Raw genomic sequence first — 23986 nt, 5'->3', positions numbered from 1 at the left:
TAGACTAGGGGAAACATACCACTAGATGCCTTCAGAGGCAAGTTCTTCACTTCACCTGTAATGTTGAGTTGAAAACTCTGGAGCTCTTCAAATGACAGTTTCAGCATTGAAGGAGAAGCTACATTTAATCCAAGCATGAAAGCTGCAAGTCAGCACAACATAGCCAGACATTGGTTCATGTTATCCAGTAGATCTGTATACTGGAAAGATTTCAGAGGTCATTGCTGTACCACTGACTTACTAGCCTGAAGGGATTCATTCTTAAACCTGGATAAATATAGATTGTGCAAGTGTCCTCTGAAGATTAGCTTTCAACTGCTTCATCTAGGTCAGGTGAAACTTTTCTTTGACATTCTTATAGAATGAGACTTTTGTATTGCATTATGTTAAGAACATTGTATGCTTATATACTTTGGCTTTAAGGAATAGAGCATAAGGTAGAAACTTCTACTCATTTATATACACCTGCTAAAAAAAGCAATATATTAACCGAAAAGTCTATGTTGCAGAGGGCAATGAAGATACTTTTTAGCCCTACAGATCTTGTTGATTGATGGGCAGGAAGACAGCATTTAGCAATAGTACTTAGACTTACATACCACTCCATAGGGCTTTACAGCCCTCTCTAAGCGGTTTACAGAGTCAGCATATTGCCCCCAACAATCTGGCTCCTCATTTTACCAACCTCGGAAGGATGGGAGGCTGAGTCAACCTTGAGCCTGTCAGGATTGAACTTCTAATTGTGGGCAGAGTTAGCCTGCATTACTGCATTCTAGCCACTGTGCCACCATGGGTCTACATATAGATATTGTAGATATTAGATATTATGTAGATATCAGACCTACATGTATACAGTAGACATAACTTTCCTGTTGGTCATAGAATTATTATAGTTACTGAAAGCCACTAGGCTTCTCTCTTTTCCCCCAGTAATAATCATGGATTTGTTGGAAGGAAGAAATATTTCTTGGATCTTGCAATTTTCTGTGAAGATTAATGCCTTAAATTTGGAGTGAGTGATTCATGGATGTGGAAGGCGTTTTGAGGGGTGTGTGTGCTACTATTCCCTTTTTTGTGGTCCCAGTACTTCGTTGATCAGCAGATTCCTGAGGAAAATGCGAAAAACATGAGTAGCGGGGCTTTGTAAACTTTTTCATCAAGTTGTCTACAGGATACCAGATTGGGATAAGCTAATGTTATGCAGAGAGTAGACCTCAGTCCCAGGAATCATGTAATATGTTAGACATGGTTTACTCATGTTTTCAACTGTCGCTTTCCTCAATCTTGAGAAATTAACTGTTGGTACCTGGTGTGGTAGTGGTACTGCCAGAAGATGTTTTGAAGACAGATGTCTTGGAAATAGGTTGTGGGTGCTCCATCATTGGAGGTTTTCAAAATTAGACTGAACAACTACTTGACCAGGATGATATAAGGTCTCCTGCCTTGAGCAGAGGGTTAGATTAGAAGACCTTTGAGGTCCCTTCCAGCCCTATGAGTCTATGTTCTAATGTGGGGGACTGCAGTCAAATATGCCTCATATGCTTGGTGTTCAGTCAGGTCGCATATTCAGTAGAAAATGTGTTTTAAAGAAATCGAATTGACTCCATTACAAATGCAGGAGAGACCTTTTTTGACTACTCTCTACCTGAATACATAAAAGAATCTATGTGTAATTCTCCTCTCTTCTCCACCACAGCACTTAGAAGAAAAAGATTGAGATCAATCCTGCTAGGCTGGTTCTTTACTGCCAGCAAATCTTTTGTAGGGGATTATTTAAAAGAAAGGAATAGATTTGTTCCCTCTTCCATCATTTCACTGCAAGTGTAGGCCGCATCATGAGTTAGCTTCTTAATGCTTACAACTGAAGTAGGGAAAACCATGGAAATCCATGACAATTGCATGATATGAGATACCTTTTCTTTGTAAGGTATAAAAGTTGCCTCTGAAAAACATATGTGTGGAGTGGTGCTAGCAGCGAAGCCCTGTGTCCCAGAGATTTTCCACCTCTGCAGCTTTCTAATTGGCTCATATAGAATGAGTGACTTAGAAAGCTGAAGTAAATGATCAACAGAGGCATGAAATATGAGTAGAATAAATAAAACAGTCTTGGCTATGAATAGTTCACATTTGCCAATTACTCTTCTTTAGCCAGCTCAAAAGTCTGGGTTAAATTTGATCTTCTACCCTGGTAATCTAACCGACCTGTAATCTTAGGGAGTTTAGACCCCATCACCCTTTGTGCTGGTTTATCATCACCAGCTGCAGCTTGTTAACAAAACAATGGGCACAACAGCAGCATCAGATGACTAATGTGTGTTTCATAAGCACCACTGACTCATCTCTCCTGTTTGTTGTTCTCTTCCATGAACCAGGTGTGCATAAGGGTGAGATGGCTCAGCCTCTTACTTGCCAATATGCCAGTAGTCATAACTGAAAAATGCAAACCTCTTCTTATCTGCCCTCTTTGAGGAAAACATTTTGACTAACATGTTTCCGGTGATTTCTCTCTTGATGGAAATCCCTGGGTTTTTTTATTATTATTATTATTATTATTATTATTATTATTATTATTATTATTATTATTATTATTATTATTATTATTATTATTATTACAACAGAGTTTTAGGGCTGTAGGAGAAAAGAAAGACATTAAAAAGACACAAGGAACCAGTCTTTATTGAAGAAAGGAAATTGTGATTGATTAGGAAACTAATTTTAGCAGTAACCTTTGTGAGCAAAAAATTGAGGGGTTCCCTGCAGAAGGAGAGAGAACATTTTCACACTTCATCCTCTCATAGGCTTTGCAGAAGGTCAAAAAAAAAAAAACCCAAGCCTTTACTCTGATTTGCCTTTGGAGGCTATTTTTGTCTCCTAAAGTCTGCTGCTAATGTTAATGGTGTAAAGAAAATGCAAAATCATATAGGTAGTCCTCGTGTAATTACCATGATTGGGATCAGAATTTTCATGACTAAGCAATGCAGTCAATGAGGAAACATCATGTGATCACTTAGTGATGGTAGTTTTAGGAATGTCAGTTGTGAGTGTTAGGCTGCCCCATTGTTAGGGGATGATCTCATGTTTCTCCTGCCCTATGGCTCTCATTTCCACTTCAACTTCCCCCAACTGCTTCTCTTCCCCCATCTCTGCCCTGAACTCTGCAATCCCTGGTGCTGTGATGGCCATAACTTTGAAGACTGAATGTTTGTTTATTTCAGCACAGTTGTCACTTCAAGCAGTTGCTGACTGTTGTTAAATGAGCTAAAGGACAGGAATGGAGCTGCTATGTGGGTGTATGCATTAAGTTAAACCAAACTGCATGTGTATTCATACTATGTGACATCGGCCAGAATCGCTGTTAGGAACACTTTGATCCAACTGCCAGATCCTATTGCTTCTGCCAATACTTTGATCCTATTGGTTCAGGTTGCTTGAAATGGAGCAATAAAACTGGAGAGAAACTTTGGCTCTTCCTTAATTTAAACGTACTGCAGGTACAACAATCCTTAACACAATTGATGGGAGGGAGATGAAAGCCCTATTCTTTGAATTCCTGGTATCCTCTTCCAGGCACCTACATTCACCCCAAAGTCTTGGGGTGCTGGTGGAGGGCTGCTTATTGATGTTACCAGGAAAATTAAAGGGAGAGCAAATGTGAACCTGCCCTGCTTCAGGTTGCTATTTGTAATTCCTCTGGTGAGGCAATATCCAGTTCCCTACTGCAGTCTTACCGGCTGGGTGACTACAAGTGTATGTCTCCACAGACTGTAGTGGAGATGGACAGTGACCACATATTGCACCCAAGTGTTCTGGAGGCTCATGCAGTATCAAGTGGGATAGTATTAAAGCAAATTATTTGTTATGACTTGTGGTCAACACAATAAACTGATGGATTAGCCAAACTGTCTCCTCCCTTAATAAAACAGACACAAAATATGGGAAGGTATCTGAAATAGGTAAGCATGTGCAGGGGTCAAACTGGGTGGCATTTTGTTCTTCCAGTCTTTGGCATTCTTCCTAGAAAACATCCATATCTTTTCCAAAGAAACATGAAGCAGATTCATGGTAAGCATGATAGAGACTTAAGCTTATGTCATTTTTTTGAGAAATCCCAGAATACCTTTTCCCCCCCATTGTCAGATTGATGTAAAACTGAGCTGTGTTTAAATATGGACCCAAAATGAGGAAGCAATAGTAATAGATTCTGGCATTCTCAATCAAGTTTTAGATAAGCAGTTTACATGTCATGTTCTGTCAGTTGTTTAGTGTGAGAGAGAACAGGGCTGTACAGATAACATAAATGGTGTTGTTGGAGAAGATGCAGAATTATGTCTTCAGAGTGAAAAACAGTGGTTGACTTGCAGAAATTATTTTCAACAAGCTGCGTATTTGAAAATTACAGAAGAAAATAGCTGAAGGTAAGCTCGAACTTACTCATTTTGTGTAATTCCTAATTCGAAATATGTTTACAAATACCTTTTTTAATGGATTGTAGTCATTCTGCTTCCTGCATTAGCTGATATCTGCTAAATATATCTCAAAATAACAAGTTCCTGGAGAAAGACTGGTTTATTATGAATCATTGACTTCAGTGGACCTCTTGAAACTCTCATACCAGAAGTTAACAATTATGGTCTCACAAACAAAACAAAACAAAAATCTCACAAGATATGGAGATCTTGCCCAAAGTCTCATGTGAGTTGGGTAATTTCTGTGAGATGTGCAGCCAAGTAAATGTGATCAATAATAATTTGAGTATAGAGTAACTGTGCCAGACCATTGTATAATCAAAAATAGTCAGGTGGCCCCTGATTCAAACAACCATTTATTTAGTCCCATTTCAATCATCTGACTTTAAACTAATTTTATTTTATTAATTCTTTATGCTGCCCATTTCCCCCATAAGGTGACTCTGTAAATTGGTTTACAATGTCTAAGTTACTGGTCTTCTGTCTTTCGGTCAACTCTTTGGTTTGCTTTGATCTATTTTTTAATTCTTAAGAAAGGTTAAGTGAATTTTAGAAAAGCAGTTAATATTTGCTTTCAGTAAATAGCAAATCATCCATTAACAGGCTATTTATCTTATTTCAATTGTATCTGAATTTCCTGCCCAGTATATGAAATAAAGGGATGTAAGTCCCTGTTCATCCTTCGCTGCACCTAGATTGATTCTGTTCATAATCCTTGCCTTTTTGATTTATTAAACTATACACTGGTATCTTGATACTCAATTGCTTTGAAACTCATCAAATTTGGTACTCAATGTATTTTGACAGGAAAATTTTGTCCCAGGAATCATCATTTGTTTGGTACTCAATGCATAAGCTAGAACCTGTTGGTGTCAGTTGCCTTGTGACTCACTACATTATTCCTTATGGGAAAAAATTGTTTGTTATTCATCATTTTGAGCACTCAGTATGCCTCCCAGAACCAGTTAAAAGTGAGTACTGAGATATCACTGTATTTCCCTGGCAAATTAATTATTGTCAAAATTATTGCAGAATGAAGATCTGGAAGAATCCAATTGCTTTTCAAGGGTGCTGAATTCTCTTGTTGGTGGCAGAATCTTAGATATATCTATTGTTCCCCCATGTCATCGTCATCAGCATCAGCATCATCAGCATCAGCATTTTAGCCATTGTCTATCTATTGCAGAATGAAGGCCTCTTCCGTGTATTTCCAACCAATACAGTCCTGAACTATCTTTTGCCAATTGAGCACACAATACTTGCTGATGTTGTTGATCCATCTTGTTTTAGGTTTCTTTATGTAGATTCTTTTTATGAAGTGGAATCCATTCTGTGATGGCCTTAGTCAATCTGCCATAGGTTCTTCTTGCTATGTGACCAGCCCATTTCCATTTCAGTTCGTTTACTCTCTTGATAATATTGTATACTTTCATTTGTTTTCTAATCCATGTGCAGGTCTTTCTATCTTGTCTTGCAATGCCAAGCACATATCTTTCCATGGATCTTTGTGCCACTTATAGCTTTTGTATTGATTATATTACCCAGTTAAAAATTCTTTTGTTTCAGGAGACTGGAACTAGTGATTTGCATATTGAGGGCAATAAATGCTTGTTTCTTCTAGCACCCCTTGGAACAGGACAAGATTTTTTTTGCAGATTTGAACATCCATATTTCAGTCACTCACTAGAATTTGTTTCTAATAAATGTTTATATATCATATAATATTACCTTGACCTTGAATCATAGACCTTGAATCAAAAGTGGAAGTCTACATTAATAGTCTTTGGCTATGCTCCCCATCTGCTTATATTGTTATAGTCAGGGATTTCAACATAAGATTAAGCCTGAACAATATTCCAAATTCTGCCATCCTAGAGATTGATCCCCTTTGCTAGTGAGAGAATCCAAGAATAGTGTTGAAGACGCCTACATATATAATACAACTCTTTTAAGAATTAGATCTACAGATCTTGAATGGCCACCTGCTATCTGGCAGAAATTTCACACTGGGCAAGCATAAAGCTCTCCTCGATCAATTATATTGCAATTTCTAGGAGTCTATTTCTCTCTGTTCAGATTTTATCAGACTGAACCATTCTCTTCTTACATAGTACACACTATTACTCATTATTATAATTTGTATTTTTCTTTTTGCCCTGTTTTGTTATGAAACAGACCCTTGTATACTGATTTGTCAGCTGTGAAATGGTGAGCATACGGAGGACCAAAGGGCTGGATGCTTGAGTGTGTGACAGACAACATATGGGCCCAATTCTCTTTGAGAAGTTCGATAGTTTTATTGAGACTGTAACCATATCTCAAATAATTAACAAGGGATATCTCTGTGCTGTTTCTAAAAGATGGGAAAGTAGTGGCTCATCTTACTCATTTTAATGCAAAGAATATTAATCGCACAACAGGACAGAAGCTTCCATCTGTTTCTCATGTGTTTCAATGTATTTAGATCAGAATTTGTTCATCCTATTGATATCTCAAAATGGCTGAAGTTATATCTAGAAGCACTTGTTTTACATTTGCAAAGGGGATCGCAATGCTGGCATATGATCCTGCATAATAATTAAGATTTCTCATTAAGCTGCAACATCATGTCCTTTTAATTATGCAATTAAGACATCAAATTATATAATTAAGACATGTAATTACATGATGAAAAAGTGTTATGAATTTTTCTGCTGCTTAGTTGAAATTACACTGAAACGTTTTTAAAACTATCACATTTCAAAGGCATAATAAATTTTCTGTGTTTCTTCCTGAATTAAGAGCATATAAAGCAAAAGAAACTACATATCCAGAACTTATCAAGGAAAAATTATGTTATTTTCCTTCTGGACATGTGATTAGGAGATTATGTTTGTGGAATTGGGCTGTGATATCTGGACTCAGAGATATCAAATCAATTTAAAGTTGGTCTACTTCAGAATTGCAACTTGCACCATTTTGTTACATTTTGTAAAATTTCTATTTTTTTAAGAACAGGATGAATATAACATCTTTTAAGACAGACCTTTAGAAAAGCCCACCTTTTATATACAACTTGCATTTTTTTTGTTTCAATTTGTCCAAATATACTCATTAACTTTTCAAAATATTTATCTGCCCATTTTTGTCAAAAAAAAATAAAATAATAGTAGACTTGCTGTATTTTTCTTCTTGCATCACATAATGTCATCCATTTTGCCAGATAAGGCCATTTAGTCACACTAAACTAGACATATCAAACTCACGACATCATGTGACGTATTGGAGCTTTTCCCCCATTGCCGGCAATGGGGTGGGCACAGTTTCTTCATGATGCATCCGGCCCACGGGCTGGCAGTTTGACACCCCTGCACTAAACCATAATATGGCATGTTTGGCTATAGTTTTGCATGTCGTGTGAACCACTGTTTATAAACTATGATTTATGGAACCATGGTTCATGGTTTATGGCATAATTGTTTATTCACATCACTGCAGTGTTTGGTGAATTAGGATCCTGTTTCTCACTGCATGTAAATAAATTTAGGTAGTCCTCAACTTAACAACAGTTCATGTAGTTATGACAGCCCTGAAAAAAGGGACTTATGACCATTTTTCACACTTAACGACCGTTGCAGCATGCCCATGGTCATGTGATCAAAATTCAGGTGCTTGGCAACTGACTCATACTTATGACCCTTGTAGTGTCCCAAAGTCATTTGATCATCTTTTGACAATCAAAATCAGTGGAGAAGCCAGATTCACTTAACAACCCTGTTACTAACTTATCAACTGCAGCGATTCACTTAACAACTGTGGAAAAAAAGGTCATAAAATGAGATAAAACTCACTTAACAACAGAAATTTTGGGCTCAGTTGTGGTCATAAGTCGAGGACTATCTGTATATTCAGTGTTAGTCTTTAATGGATTAATCCCTAAGAAGGTATAGCTAGAAATGGTAATTAGTGGAAAAATTCCTTGGAGCATGTCATAATAATGGCTAGCTTATCATGGTTTCCTCATTACCATACCTTGTTTCACTAAATATACAGCAAGCGTTTCCCTCTGTCAGAGATTGAAGAAAGTGTAAAAATATATTTTTCATGTTATTTAGTACCTAGTATATTTCCTGTATGATATAAATGAATAAATAATTGTCATTTTTAGTACCAGAATCTCTTATTGGTTGACAGTGAATTAATTAGGACACTGGATAGAACAGGGGGGAGGGGGGGAGGGGGGAGGGGGAAATAATATATATCATCCATTGCCTGGTGTGTAGCAAATATATTTGTAGCTTTGGCAAAAATAATAATAACAACAATTAAATAAATAAAAATGATGATGATGATAACAACAATACCTTGCTATGGCTAAGAGCAAGAAAATTGAAGAAAGAGACTGAGGGACTAATTCTGGCTGCACAAGACCAAGCTTTAAGGACAAATGCATACAAAGTCAAAATTTGTATGAGAAGACAGCAACAGACAGTTTCTTCAGCAAAAAAGCTGAAGAAACCGTGGACCACCTGGTAAGCAGCTGCAAGCTACCTCCAGAGGGTAGCTAAAGTACCATACTCAAAGCTTGTAGGGCTACCAGCAGCTTTGAAGCCTTGGCTGGCCTATTCTTTACATGTTGAATATTTTTCTGATAATGTGAGCTAACGAAGCGTTATAGAGCAATAACTCTCTTCTATGAGAAAACTATTAGAAGAAAGATGGGAAAACAATGATGGGAAAACCATGTTCATCTGCTTGGAGTACCAGCCAGCACTTGTTTTTGCTTCCTAACACAATTGAAGAAAAATAATCTTGTTAAAGTATTTATAGGAACCGGCAATCCATGTTTGTCCTTCATTGTTGTAATCAAGAACACCCAGACATTTTGCCTTTGGCAAAAAGAAGGGCATTTTTTCTTCAGAGTGGAGGGCAGAGAAAACCCAAATATTAAAAGATATGCAGGCTTTCTTTTAGACCTAGCTATCTCCTCCCACAAAAGCCTACCTTTCATAAAAAAATAACCATAAGGAACCATCCCTTGAAATCCCATTTTCACTATAAATCACCTCTTTGCTCACTGTAGCTTTTTTGTTGTATCACAGAATAGCTCATGTTCTCCCACCAGATTGCCTGTCTCTGCTTTAATGGTACCAGGAAAAATGTTATATAAAGCAGAATTTCCTATTATACCATGAAGGAAAAAGAGTAGTGAATTTTTCCCATTACTGTCTCCTGAGGTCTCTTTGCCAGCAATAGACAGAAATTTTGGAAAGCAAGCAAGCAATTCCATAAATAAACATTAGATCGTGTTGAGTTGTATTGAAGGCATCTAAAATGACTTTCTCTGTGTGGGATTCTCCAGCTGTGTTAGATGATAATTTCCATAAATCTACCACTTGCGTCCCCCATGAAGGCCATAATCAGAATTATTCAGTGGATACCAGATGGGTGATGGCTGGTCTAGTAAGATCAATAGGGTTGGATTTCACAATGTTGTGTGATAGAAAGTATCCACCAGGACCATTATTAGTATTGGCCCGATCTAAGAGTACTGAAGTCTGAAAATCTGATTTTATTTCATATATCTAGAGTTTGAATCAACAGCCTTTTCTGAAGTAAAGTGATAACAAATTTGGAATGAAAAATGGAATGAAAGGTTCCTATCCAATCTTGCACTGCAAGTGGTTGTGGGAATTTCCCATGATTGTTCTGCCAGTTGAGCCATGGCTATCCTCTCACCTGAGTTCTGAGCCTTATTCTTCCAACTGTGAAAACCTGTGAAAACTTTTTCACTTTTTTTTTTAATTCAGGCATACCACCTCTTCATTCTCCAGGCTTGATAAAGTGGGAGTCCGTCACCCTCCATCTTTGCCTTTCATTGGAAATCTGCTATATTTTCGTGAGGTAAGAATTTTTTTGAATGATGGAAATTTGGAGGTTTTTGTCTCATCAGTCCATTCCATCTGGTCAGGCAGGAAAGGTATGTTGCAGACCCTGTGGGTTAAGGAATTCCAACTGGTGGGATCTAGGAAGAGATCCTTCTCTGCCATCACCCCCACCCTATAGAATAGTCTTCCTTTGGAGGTGAGACAGGCCACTCTTTTGGGCTTCTGTTCAGACTTCTTTTCAGGAGTTAAGGCATGGCTCTGTGGCCTCATGTGAAGAGCCCAAGGAATCATGCAGCCCTGGGGCTGGTTAGTCCCTTGAAACCCCTCCCTTCGCCTTTTAAGTAATTTTAATCTTGTCTCATCTTAAAGTTTTAAAAACATTTTTAGGACGGACACACACACACACACAAACACAGATAGACAGTACAGAAATGTGATAATAAATGATTGGCTGAGTGAATGAATTTAGACATTACTAAAGTAACCCTATTTCTCCTACCTTTTGACCACCTTAGAGTTTACATTGACATGTATCACAATAACCCAGATTGAAAAACCTACTGGAACTTCAGTGATGTTATTCTAATTTTTGAAATGTAGAGGTCCGTATCTGTAATCCGTTGTTCCAATAGCTTTCACAGGAAGAGATAATTCAGCAAGATACCTACTTCCCTGTCTTCCCTTTTATTTCTCCTAGCATCACTGCTTCCTGTGCTTATTTGGTGATGGTGCTTTATATCCCATTTTTATTCGTGGTTCATTAATCCACACCAAGACACTAATTCTGTGTGCCAAACATACAGCTAAAATAAATGTATCTTGTTCAGGCTAATGTATTACGTTTGTTGTAGTTGTTCAGAATGGCTCAACCTGTATAAAGATATATGTACATAGGTTCTATTTAAACTTTCAAGTGAATACACCTAGAGATAAGGAATGGGAATATGTACAACATCTCTCCTCAACCCTGCAACCAGCATTAACATTTAAGTAGTATTGCTTAAAACTTCCTCAGCAGTTAATTTTATACAAGTGCCAATCAAAACTGTGCAAAACAGATGAAGTGGTTTGTTTACATTTAGAATGTCAGCATTTGGAGAAGAAGCTTGCAAATGAGGTAAGCAATACCCTTCTATGTCAAAAGGCTATCCAGTGTTGTCAGTAGGGTGGTTCCTCAGCTTTGCAATTCTGAGGGGCCCCAAATTCAACTACCACCCCTTAAATCAGCGACACTATCATCTCCTAGTTATTTATTTAAATTATCTTTACAAACAATGGATAATCTCATACAGCCTCAGATACCATAGGTAAAACACAGAGCCCCAGAAATGATCTTGGGAATGCTACCAAATGGATGTTCTTGAAAAGTGAATGGGAGTTGGGATACCTTGTGCTGGTGATGGGGGAACATGGTTTGAATTTGTGCTCTGCTTGGTTGCAATGGATGAGTACAATTATAATATTGTAAAATATTGGCTGTAATAATTTTGACTTGTCAGCATGTCTTCATAAGCTTTTTTTTCTTCCTCTATAAGCCTTTCCTCCCTCCCTCCCCTTTCATTTTATTAGCCAAGCTGTTGACAGGGTGCGTGCAGCTTCCCTGCCTTGAATTTTAATGGAGACATCACTTTCTTGAGCTTTTCTCAGAGTGGACAGGATAGTCTTTGTTTGCTCTGTTTATTCCTGTCTGGCCTATTTGTAACTCCTGGACTGCTCTGCCTGAGTGGCCCATTTTGGTTGAATGGAAGATGGGAGCTGATGGGGGCAGGGATATGGGAGCTTTGTTGAGCTTTTGGTTCCGGCTGGGCTGAGCTATTTTATAGCTGCTGGGATGATGAGGGGGTAGGGAAAAGAGAGAGAAGACATTATGCATTCTTCATTCCACATTAAACTCCCTTTGATAAGCAAGACAAACAAAACACAGACTAGGGCTGCAGTTGTTGAAATTGAATGCTGGCCTACTTTAAAAACTATATTGCCAGTGCTTATATCTTGGAGAGCAGAAGCTTGTACCAACAGTGTTGGACATTGAAGAAATAAATAGTAAAATGAAGTGAAAGACTTAGTGTACAATGTTTGCGGTCCCACTTTTAATTATCATTTACAGAGAGAGTAAAATGCTTGCATATAGTTAAAATTGCTCTTAAAAGACAAACAGAATGGAACTGACTGGAGTATTTTCTAGCCATTTGCCTGATATTTACATTGAAATAAAAAAAAACACCTAATGTTATCTTTTCTTCCCCTCCCAAATTTGGATACAGCTAAGCTCTAAAGGGGGTCGAATCCCAAGTGCCGGGTCGAATCCCGAGTGCCACGTAACAGAATGAGCGCCTGTTACTCATCCCAGCTTCTGCCAACCTAGCAGTTCGAAAGCACGTAAAAATGCAAGTAGAAAAATAGGGACCACTACGGTGGGAAGGTAACAGCGTTCCGTGCGCCTTTGGCGTCCAGTCATGCCGGCCACATGACCACGGAGACGTCCTCGGACAAGCGCTGGCTCTTCGGCTTTGAAACGGAGATGAGCACCGGCCCCTAGAGTCGGAAACGACTAGCACGCATGTGCGGGGGAAACTTTACCTTTACCTTAAGCTCTAAAGTAGCTTTCTCTGCTGTGACCTCTAGATTCCAGAGCAGAGAATTTTAGAAGCTGCAGTCACGACATGCCCTCTTGGACAATACTATATTAAAGATTTATTTTGCAAATCTTTTTACTACCATAGGAATTGTATTCATTTCTGATTGCCACATTTTGTTCGTACTGTATTCAAATAATTGTTTTACATACATACATACATACATACATACATACATACATACATACATACATATATATAAGAATATGTCCCCATTCCGCTTATCTTCTCAGTCAGATTGGTTTGAATATGAGTGCTAGTCTGCCAGTAATAATGTACAATAAATCTTAATTCTTCAGCATTTCTATATCTTTTAGCAAGGCTCTATTTCTTAAAGCAAGTTCAACTGGTAGTCTGCAAAATAATTTTAATTGGCTAAAAAAATATGACTTCTGTGAAGTTAAAAATTCCATATTCCTGGGTGAAAGATCTTTTTCAGATTAAGGAGAAATCAGGTAATCCTAAAAGTTGAACTCTGAACATTTTCCCTAAATCATTTATTTCCCGTGAGGTAAAATGCATTTAATTGCGCAGTTAGATTTATTGTAAGTCTGATTCCATCAAACATTCCAACAGATTTCCTTTGTTTCTGGTCACACGGATTTTACAAGCTGTTGATCACAGTTCTGCACCCACATCCAAAGATTCTGAAAGCGTGTCATGTGTTCTCTTTGCCTCCTACAGTACTAGCGGCCTCTTGCTGCCAGTACTGTCAGATTTAATTGAAAAACAATTCAGCTTCCCCTCTGATTTTTGTCATGGTCAAACTTCACAGAGCCCTGTTACCCATCAGGAAGTTAATGAAGTATGTAACAGAAATATCCTTCCAAGGAAGCACCATGTTGCTCTTTGGAAATGGGAAGCAGGATGACAAGTGTATGCTAATAACACCCAGTGTGGTAATAGCAATGATTTAATTTAGTCATCATTAGGAGGACAATTTACTCTTGCAAAATGGTTTATTAGAACATTTACCACATTGACTCTCATCCATTCTGTGGCCAGATTATTCCTCAGATGAGCTTTCTGAGTTTTGAAAGCAGATTCTAACTCTCACCTGGATTTTTCTCTCTTGTATCTTTAAATGTCTGATGACAATTATAATTAACAAATGCATTCAGATTACAACCCATCCTGCCCCTTCCCCCCCAAATTTGAGCTGCAGCTTTCATTGGCATAATATTTGGTCTGAGATTTAGACTTCAACTTCTCCATCTTCTGTCTTTGACATCTACTTTGATTACTAGATAAAGTAATCTGAATACCTATATAATCTTTGGTATTATTTTGATTAACTCTAATTCATCTAACTAACCAAGGGTGCATTTTTCCCCATTGATGGACCAAAACTATAAAATCTCATGATAGTCTAAGGGAGACATGGCCCATAGTAATTTGGATCACAGCTATCTGCAGATTTTGGTGGTTCCCGGAGCAATATTGACTTATTGATCCAATTTCCTCTTTGCCTCCAGTTGCCAGTAAATCCATTTGTTTGATCTTCGCCTTTAGGTCCAATTTGTACACTCTCTAAGGAAGGTAAGCAGAGATTACTGTTCCTCTTTGCTCTTATTGATGCCAGTTCCCATAACTTAACAGGTAGCAAAGAGGTGCACAGATTCTCATTGATTTTTTTCTTTGGATTATGCTGCATCCCCAAGTGTCTTATTTCTGACCTCACTCAACAGACAGGGCACCCTCTAGGTATGTGTTTTGGGTTACAGTTCCTATAATTCTTATTTTTTTCAAAATCAGCCAAAGTTAGCTGGGCATTGCCACCTGTTGTGATTATCAGCCTGATCTTTTGCTCAGTAAGGTATAAAAGTACCTTACTGCTGATGTCACCTAGCATGTGAATTTACCAGTGATGACTTTCCACAGCAGCATGATGGGGTATGTTTATGTGATCTTATTGGTCTAGATTGTCACTATTAAATTCTTAGCCCAGGTGGTAGTATTGTAGGAAGAAAAGGTTGGTTCAAGAAAGACAGAGTAGACATGCCATTAGCTATCCATCAACAGTTCAGCCTGAATATGTTGTCGGCCAGCCTGATTTCTGCTAGCTGCAAAACACATTGAATAGCTGTGGGACTCGGTCCAACATATTGTTATGTCAACAGGGTTTTATATCACTTCATCAATAACTCCTGTGGCTTTATACTGCAGAAGGGCTCAGCGGCACAGACTGAGGACTGTCTGTTGGAGAGATTTGTAAATGATAGGGATGAGAAATGGAATGGAATCTCTTTGAAAAATGCATGATTAACTGGAATCCTAAACAGCAGCATTTGACTGTTTAACCTTTTATTAAGCAGGTCACTGATTAATCCTTTATATGTCTTTTGTGTCTACTCATTTAAAGTGAGCATTGCCTTAAAAAAAAAGACTAGGGTTATTTAAATCAGTTAACTGGAAAAGAATTATAAGCAAGTGTGATAAAAGAAGAAGTATTGCTAATGTGTCTAGAGATCAGAAAGTGTAGTTATGTGAAGTTGCCCCCAAATAAGAAAGGATGTAGGGCCGGGAAAGTATATGAACAGAAAATGGTCTAATATCAAAAGTTAATTAATAGTCCCCCAGTGACAAGCTTATCTAGCTGAAGCTGTTCAGCCTATCAAGACAACCTGGCATTAGACAATCTAGTGCAGGGGTAGGCAAACTCGTTCGTCTCTTTTATGACTCATGGACTTCCACTCCCAGAATTCCTGAGTCAGCTGACTCAGGAATTCTGGGAGTTAAGTCCACGAGTCATAAAAGAGCCGAGGTTGCCTATCCCTGATCTAGTGAAATAGAATAATAGTCACATGATTCCTCAAGAGGTAGAATTATCAGAAATTAAATCTTCCCTTGAACAGTTTCTGTTCCCTTCTTTGTTGTAGAGCTTTATTCACAGCCTCCCCCGCCTAATTCCTGTTGCCCATGAGTTGGTTTGATCATGCTTCTGAAATTTCATGAGGGCCAAAAGACTTTTTTTTTTAAAAAAAAATAAAAATAAAAATGGACAACTAAAAAAAAATCACACCAAACAAATTCCCAAGGAGCAATTGCACAGCCAAGATTGCTGTCAACCTTGATTTGCTATTGAGATCAGTCTTTATCTGTCAGCCAATAAATTTAGCTGAGACCTAACGTTATTAGTGATATCTAAACACATTATGCATATGCTCTCCAGCATATGGGTAAATAGATATCAATTTATTTTCATTAGTGTTTTATGACAGGTGCTACTGAGGTAGGGGCTTTTGGTTTTGCTGGAGTTGTCATTATTAGGCTAGCTTTGCAGAACAGGAAGTTTCATTTCTTAGAATATTAAAGACTGTTCTGCAGAGGCCTCCTTAAACTGCCTTTGGGTGATGGTTATCTACAAATTCATTGGCAAGTCCTGAGCATCTGAGGATGCTGTTTAGAAGAGGTTAGTCTGTTTATCCACTGAGCTTAGTTTTGGGAGTGGCTTCTTGGGGTACTTTCTCTTCTCTTAGTTGAGAGACATAATTGTATTGCTTTTGGACATTGTTTTCAGCAGTTGTTTATTTATTTATTTATTTATTATTTTTAATTCCATTTATATCCCGCCCTTCTCCGAAGACTCAGGGCTGATTACAAGCTTAGCAGTAGCCTTCATTCTATGTATATGCCTGCTTATTAGGGCTTTCACACACACCCCAAGCGGCATTATTACAAAGTCAGCTTAATTGCCCCCAACAATCTGGGTCCTCATTTTACCTACCTCGGAAGGATGGAAGGCTGAGTCAACCTTGAGCCTGGTGGGATGTGAACCTGCACTAATTGCAGGCAGCTGGTGTTACTTAAGGAGGCATTAGCCCACTGCTCCACCAAGGCTCTTTAAATGTAGTTTAAATGTAGGCTTTTTAATTTAAGATAATTGCTGATATTTTTGGCAAATACTGGAGAGCACCGGAAGATTTTTTTAAAAAATAATTTTTAATTTGGTATACAAGAAATGATTAAATTCAGAACTGGAGAGTATAATTGGAGAATCAAATATAGATTTTGCCTTGGTTTTACCTATTGGGGTGTGTGAAAAATACTTTGGCAAAGTGGATGTGCATGTTGCATTAATTTTAATAACATTTGGATTGACACCCAAATAAGTATAGTTGTACTTCCTCTGTTCAGACATTTCCCAAGTTGAAGGCTACACTATTTAAAAAACAACAAGGGAAACTGTCTTAGAAATCTCTGTCAATAGTTCTGTTCATAAAGAGTAGGCAAACTCCGTTGCATTTAATAAGAAGGGAATAAGTTGTCAAATTCTGTTCATTTGAAATTGTTGTTAGATGACTCTGGGTTTGAATTATGCTTTGTTAGTCTGGCTGCTGAATGCCAGCAGTTACTTGTTTGCCAGTACCTTCTGTTCTCTAATATGCTAATTTTTCACTTTGTTTTATTGGCTCACATTGTCTTATTACTTTTCTTTTGATCTCTGAGCAAAAAACAAATGAATAAAAACACTTTGAAGACTGCACTCGACTAGATGTGCTAGGACTTTATCACACACACACCCCATAGGTAAAACCAAGGCAAAATCTATATTTGATTCTCCAATTATACTCTCCAGTTATGAATTTAATCATTTCCTCTATACCAAATTAAAAATTATTTTTAAAAAAACTTCTGGTGCTCTCCAGAGCTGCACATCAACCTTCTGGAGACTGCATGCCGTCCCGAGGCCTCCAAGATTTTAGATACATGGGTGGCTGAGGCTAATAAATAGATAATTTAATGAATTCAAGATTTTCCGTCTATACCAAGTTACGACTGTTCAGTGACCCTGTGGGAGCAATTTTAATTGGTTTATGCTTTGTAGCTCCTTTGTATGAACAAGCCCTAAATGTATAATGTTGGTTTTGGTTTTTCTGTCTTTGAGTCACTGTTGACTCCTGGTCTAGTTCCTACAGTTTTCATGGGAAGATTTCAGAAGCAATTTGCATTTGTCTCCTAAGAGTTGAGAGAGAGAGACTGACTGTCCCAAGGTCACTCAGCTGACTTCATGCCTAAGGTGTACTAGAACTCACACTCTCCTGGTTTCTAGCCTGGTGCTTTTACTCACTACATCAAACTGGCTTTCAAAAGTAGAATACTCAAGATTTTGGTCAAGCTGGGATTCGGTATGAATCATCTTCCCAAATTGCTTTTTTTAATGGAGGAATTCACCCATTTCCTGTTCTTGCTTTCCTTTACAAATAAGGCTAGCTAGTGAAACCACACAAAACTTTTACACATACAAATGTGAATAACTGAGGCAATAATTGTGCAAATATTTGGAGTAAATGTGCTTAAGATTGTTCTGATATTACCATGCAATTGATAAGATTGCATCATAATGTGAAACTAGGCTTCCACAGTAATATCTGTGGATTATATATGGCTAACATTTGTAAATGTTAATTGTTTAAAAATTTAATGACTTCTCTGTCTTTTTATGGATTCTCTCTTTTCCTCTTTCTTATCTTCTGCTTTATTATTGATATAACCTTCATGTTTAATTTGGAGGAGGGTTTTATTTCATAATTTAAGAGCATGTCTTCTTTTCACTCCTTTGTTTTTCTTTTGTCCAATTAAAACATCCATTAAATTCATTATCATCAATCCCAGGTCAGTAAATAAATCCTGGTATGACTTTGATTTGTGCTTTTCCTTTGTAATGTCTGTTTAGTATTTGTTTCTATTGTTTGGCAGCTTAATGAGCACATTTAACAAAAGCTCCAAATTATTCACTTAAATTCAAAGCATCACAGGTGCTAGCATCATAGTAACTTTTCCTTTGCTTTATTTCCAACTCTAAAAATATTATTCTTTAATATAAATATGATCATAATTTCAGGTTTTTTAAAAAAATTCAATATGAAATATATTAATCCATGCATCATGTACCATTTCATGATTATTGTATCATATTATTAGCTGACTGGTTTATCTTCTGCTTTTGGACACCACCCAGGCATGGCTTGATTCACAACCCTTGAGATGCACAACTTGCCATACTTAATACCAGCTAATCCCAGAACATTTAAGTACCCAGCACAGTAGATGAAAGCTTGGCTAAAAACTAGAAATCATATCTATGCAGAAAGTTGACTACTATAACATATAGGAATATAGCCACAATTGCGTGTGTTTTGGTGTGTGTATGAGAGCCCCCAGGTTTTAAATCTTAGCTCTCTTCTTCCTGTTCTTTGATATTAGCAGATTTTTGTGTCTCTTTTCCCATCATTCAGGGCAGAGGCATTATGTTTACATAACGGTTTTGTCTGATCTGAAGCTCTTGGTTTCTTGCCTTGCCAGTTCCAACTCTTCAGCCCACTTACTGTACACCAGACTTCTCAAACCCAGTACTTTCCAATATGTTGACTTACACTTCCCATCATTCCCAGCCAATCTAATAATTTTCATCTCAATCTACCACACTGAGTAGCTGTGGAAATATAATGAAGAGAAATCCTCATGTAAACTGTCTTGAGCTCCTGAGAACGGTAGAGATCTCATGCATAAAATATAAACAAATGCAATTTCTCTAGTGGGTACCCTGTTAGAGAAAGCCAGCTTATATCTATACTGCAGAGAGTTTTGTGAGTTATTTCTCAAATTGTTGATTCCCTTGAACAAGATAAATGCTAACGCTGGTAGCAGTGACAGGGGGAGCATTGGAAGAATGCCTTCATAACCAAGGAAACTGAAGTGTAGTTTATAATGGAGTGATATGGACCACAGGTAGAATTGCCTTTCTACCAGAGGTCACCACTTTAATAAAGAATCCTGATAGATTAAATTAAGACATACATAGATTCCCATATTCAGGTATATTTACATTTTTCATCATCGCTTTTTATGCTTCCCCCTTCTCACCTATGTGACCTCTCTAAATACAGAATTTTGCTTTCATGACACTTAATTTCTGGAAGGAGAAATAAAACAATTATTCTGACCCTAAGAATGGCTCCCCAAGGCAGGAAAAAAAAGTAGACTCTGCTATGGAGCTGCAAATAGGGACAGTAGGCTAGTCTAATTAAGGAAACAATTCCATTTTGTGTGAATTATTCAATTAGTATAGTTTTTCCTCTTTCTCTTCATGCCCCATTTACCTGCATGTTTTCCCCAAAGAATCCCTAATGTGGTTTTCTGTCTAATATGGAAGCCTCCAAGTTTTGGAGTTTCTGCTGAAACTATTCCAGGCTATCAAAATGTCTATCAAAATAAGGCATTGAGATCAATTTTAGCATTGTTTGAACAATGCATTGACATGTAGAACTCACAATCTGGGCATTGTTGAATCCAGTGCGATTGTGTGGGGAAGCCTTCATGCACAGACCTTGTATGCATAGCTTCAGCTCTCCATTGCAGAGCCAATCCTAAAAAGGCAAAACGGCACATCACTGTTTGCACAAAACTTTTAACTTGATCAGGCAGGCAGTTAACATGTGCTATTTTAACCAAATAACATAGTAAGTAAGGTTGGGTTGGGAATAGTCTTGGTATGTCTTCAACAATATTCTGAATGATAAAGTGACATGAGCAGAGGTTGCATTTTTTGGAAATATGAAAGCAACAATCTTTCACTGTTACAGAAAGGGAAGATTTGGAGTCTACTGTTCAGCAAGTTATTTTAAAAAAATATTTTTAATTTGAATGCAATTCCTTGGAGGATGACAATATTTCTAATCAGAACAGAAATTAAATTGCATGTATTAATGACCCATCTATAAATAACAGATTAAGTCCAGGCTTGAAGTCATGCACCAATATTTTTGTCCCGTCTTCTCTACAGCATTCCCTCCATCCCATGTACATAGTAGGTTGGAAGATCTTACTAAAGAGGATAGTCCATTGGATGGAGAAGAGACTTCTCCCCTGCAGAGATGTCCTTAAGAGGCTTTCCCTTCACAAAAAATTCCTTGGTTTGGAATGTGCTGAATGAATTCTCTATATCAGCATTTCTTAACCTCAGCAACTGTAAGAGGTATACAATTTAAGGTGCTGGTAATCATCTTTAAAGAAGGGACGCGGTGGCTCAGTGGGTTAGGATGCTGAGCTTGTCGATCAGAAGGTCGGCAGTTTGGCGGGTCGAATCCCGAGTGCCGCGTAGCAGAGTGAGCGCCTGTTACTCGTCCCAGCTTCTGCCAACCTAGCAGTTCGAAAGCACGTAAAAATGCAAGTGGAAAAATAGGGACCACTACGGTGGGAAGGTAACAGCGTTCCGTGCGCCTTTGGCGTCTAGTCATGCCGGCCACATGACCACGGAAACATCCTCGGACAAGCGCTGGCTCTTCGGCTTTGAAATGGAGATGAGCACCGGCCGCTAGAGTCGGAAACAACTAGCACGTATGTGCAGGGGAACCTTTACCTTTACCTTTTTAATCATCTTTAAAGTTCTGCTGCATTGCCCAAGGCCAGATTCACTGCAGGATCATTTGTCTTCTATGATTTTTCCCACACTACCAGATTTGGCGAGATCCAAATAACCTCAGGTCTAGGGCCAGGATGTTAGTGGAATCCAATATATGTGTTTAGTCCTATGAATATTTTAGACATCTTGGCTATAGTACCGGTACTATGATAAGTCTCAATTTTATTCTGTCTTCTCCTTTACTTCCTCTTTTATTGCTTTGCATGTTGAGGGAGATAAAAAGTTCTTGCGTTTGCTTTTTGGCAACTTCAGTCAATGTTAATTGATGTTGTAGTGTGATGCCTCTTCTTCTGGGTCTGCCTCATGTTCTATGACCTTCTCCTCTTTTTTGTATATATCTGATACAGTATGGAATCCCATGACATCTTTTCCAAGTGAGCAAACCACTATATTTGCTGTTTTTGTATGTAATTTAAGATTGGTTCTATGCCTCTTCTTTCTCTTATGGTCTCATTTCTGACTTTATCTCTTCTGGTCACTCCAGCAGCTTTCCTCAAACATCTCACTCTGTGGTGACTGACTTTTGTTTTTGTTTTGTTGTAAGTGGTCTATGTTTGGCACTGGTAACATAAAGTGAGGATGAATATGCTTTGTATAAGACGCTTCTTTGTGCTTGATCAGTATTGCCTTATGTTGTAGGAGTGGAGCAAGTTGTCCCAATGCTTGGTCTGCCTTACTGCATCATATGCTAATCTCTTCATCCATTTTACCATCTTTGTTGAATGTTGTTCCTAAATATTTGAACTTTGATACTTGTAAACTTTTATTCTATATTGTCCTATATTAGTAACTATTGCATTTGTTAATAAGGTATCTCAAACCAAACTAGAATGCTGCTAGAATAGACATGCCCTAACTTGTATTTTTAATAATAATAATAATAATAATAATAATAATAATAATAATAATAATAATAATAAGTAGTAGTAGTAGTAGTAGTAGTAGTAGTAGTAGTAGTAAATGAGGACTGGGCAACATTTGACACTTAGCAGTCTTCTCAATATTCCAATTAGAAATTACAATTTTTTTAGCAAAAATAAAAGAAGGAATAGATGGCTTTCTTTTTGATGAAGATATAAATGTTATGTCCATGTGCTTCCCCCAGATCTGTGAGAGGATAGGTACATTTCAATTGTAGATTAGCCACAATTGAGACTGAGTGAACCTCAACTGTGGTTTACAGAATAACAGAGTTGGAAGGGACCTCGCAGGTCTTCTATTCCAAGCCCCTGTTCAAGCAGGAAAGCCTATATCATTTCAGACAAATGGTTGTCCAATCTCTTCTTAAAAACCTCTAACGTTGGAGCACCCACAGCAGGAGTCTTCAAACTTGGCCCTTTTATGACTTGTGGACTTCAACTCCCAGAATTCCTCAGCCAGCATGGCTGGCTGAGGAATTCTGGGAGTTGAAGTCCACAAATCATAAAAGGGCCAAGTTTGAAGACCCCTGACCCACAGCCTCTGGAGGTAAGTTGTTCTACTGATTAATTGTTCTGTCAAGAATTTTTCCCTTAGTTCCAGGTTAGTTCTCTCCTTGATTAGTTTCCATCTATTGTTTCTTGTCCTGCCTTGTCCTGCTTTGGACAATACGTTGACCTCGTCTTCTTTAAATTTAACTATAGTTGCTTATAAAACATTACAATCCATTATTTGAATATTTCTAATTTCAAGTAAACTCTAGGCTAACTATACTTCATTTCATTCTAATGGGCAAGCAGGATTCATAGAATCAAAAGCAAAATCTTCTGTGTGGAGGGATAACACGTAAGTCCACAACTTGCTATCACTTGTTTCATCACAATTACCTTTTTAAATGATAATCGTATGTTTGCTTAGTTCACATTTATAGATTTTTTACAATTCAAAATCTGCTGAGTATCATATTAGATAATGTATACTATGAAATGTGAAATGTTACAGAATCTTTTATGTGTTAAGCTTTGAGTTGGAAACTTTTGTTGAAAGTTTTTCAGAGTACCAGTACTTCCTGCAAATTGGTTACTGATTGAGACAAATGAATCCAGATGAATGTGATATTGATCTGTGGTTCTGACTATTCATTAGGCTTCTGTATTTTGGGGGAACTAGGAGTAAATTACTATTTATCACATTAAATATATAAAATAATTACACATGAACAAGTTGTTATTCACAACATATTTTGGCAATATTTCTCAATTTCTCTTCCTGATCTGATGCAGTTTATGATGCTGTTGTTATATATAAATAAAAAATCATTAGTTTTAATTTTATTTTTTGCAACATAATTTTAAGTCCAGGCTAAAAAGTAAACCAATATGGAGCCTTGAAATCTATCCTAAATAGCATATTAAATTGTTATAGTAAGAATTGCTCCATATGTGCCTGAAGTAGAACTGATGCCATGCTTTTGATTATTTGAATCAAGCAAGCCACACTGTTATATTACACATTGTGGAAAGACCACAATGCTATAATTATTCCAAAAGATTTTCTAAGCACTGCTATTTGTCTAAAGATTATCCATTATTGATTGTTACTTTGAAAGTGACAGAATCAGAATCTAGTAACAAGATTTATGTTGTACTATAAAAATATATTTTTAACAAATTC

The 23986-nt window shown here is 37.5% G+C and overlaps 1 protein-coding gene across 1 annotated transcript in view; it reads left to right on the top strand.

The window, feature by feature from the left end:
- TBXAS1 (thromboxane A synthase 1) overlaps positions 1–23986 on the top strand; it is a 251158-nt gene that overhangs the window by 49130 nt on the left and 178042 nt on the right. The window contains exon 3 of the mRNA XM_081331580.1: positions 10256–10349. Within this exon, the coding sequence (XP_081187706.1) occupies positions 10256–10349 (94 nt within the window). The remainder of the gene's footprint in view (positions 1–10255; positions 10350–23986) is intronic.

This window comes from Vipera berus (genome assembly GCF_964194415.1).
Source record: "Vipera berus genome assembly, chromosome: 6".
NCBI lineage: Eukaryota > Metazoa > Chordata > Lepidosauria > Squamata > Viperidae > Vipera > Vipera berus.
This window is presented reverse-complemented; position numbering and strand designations above follow the sequence as displayed.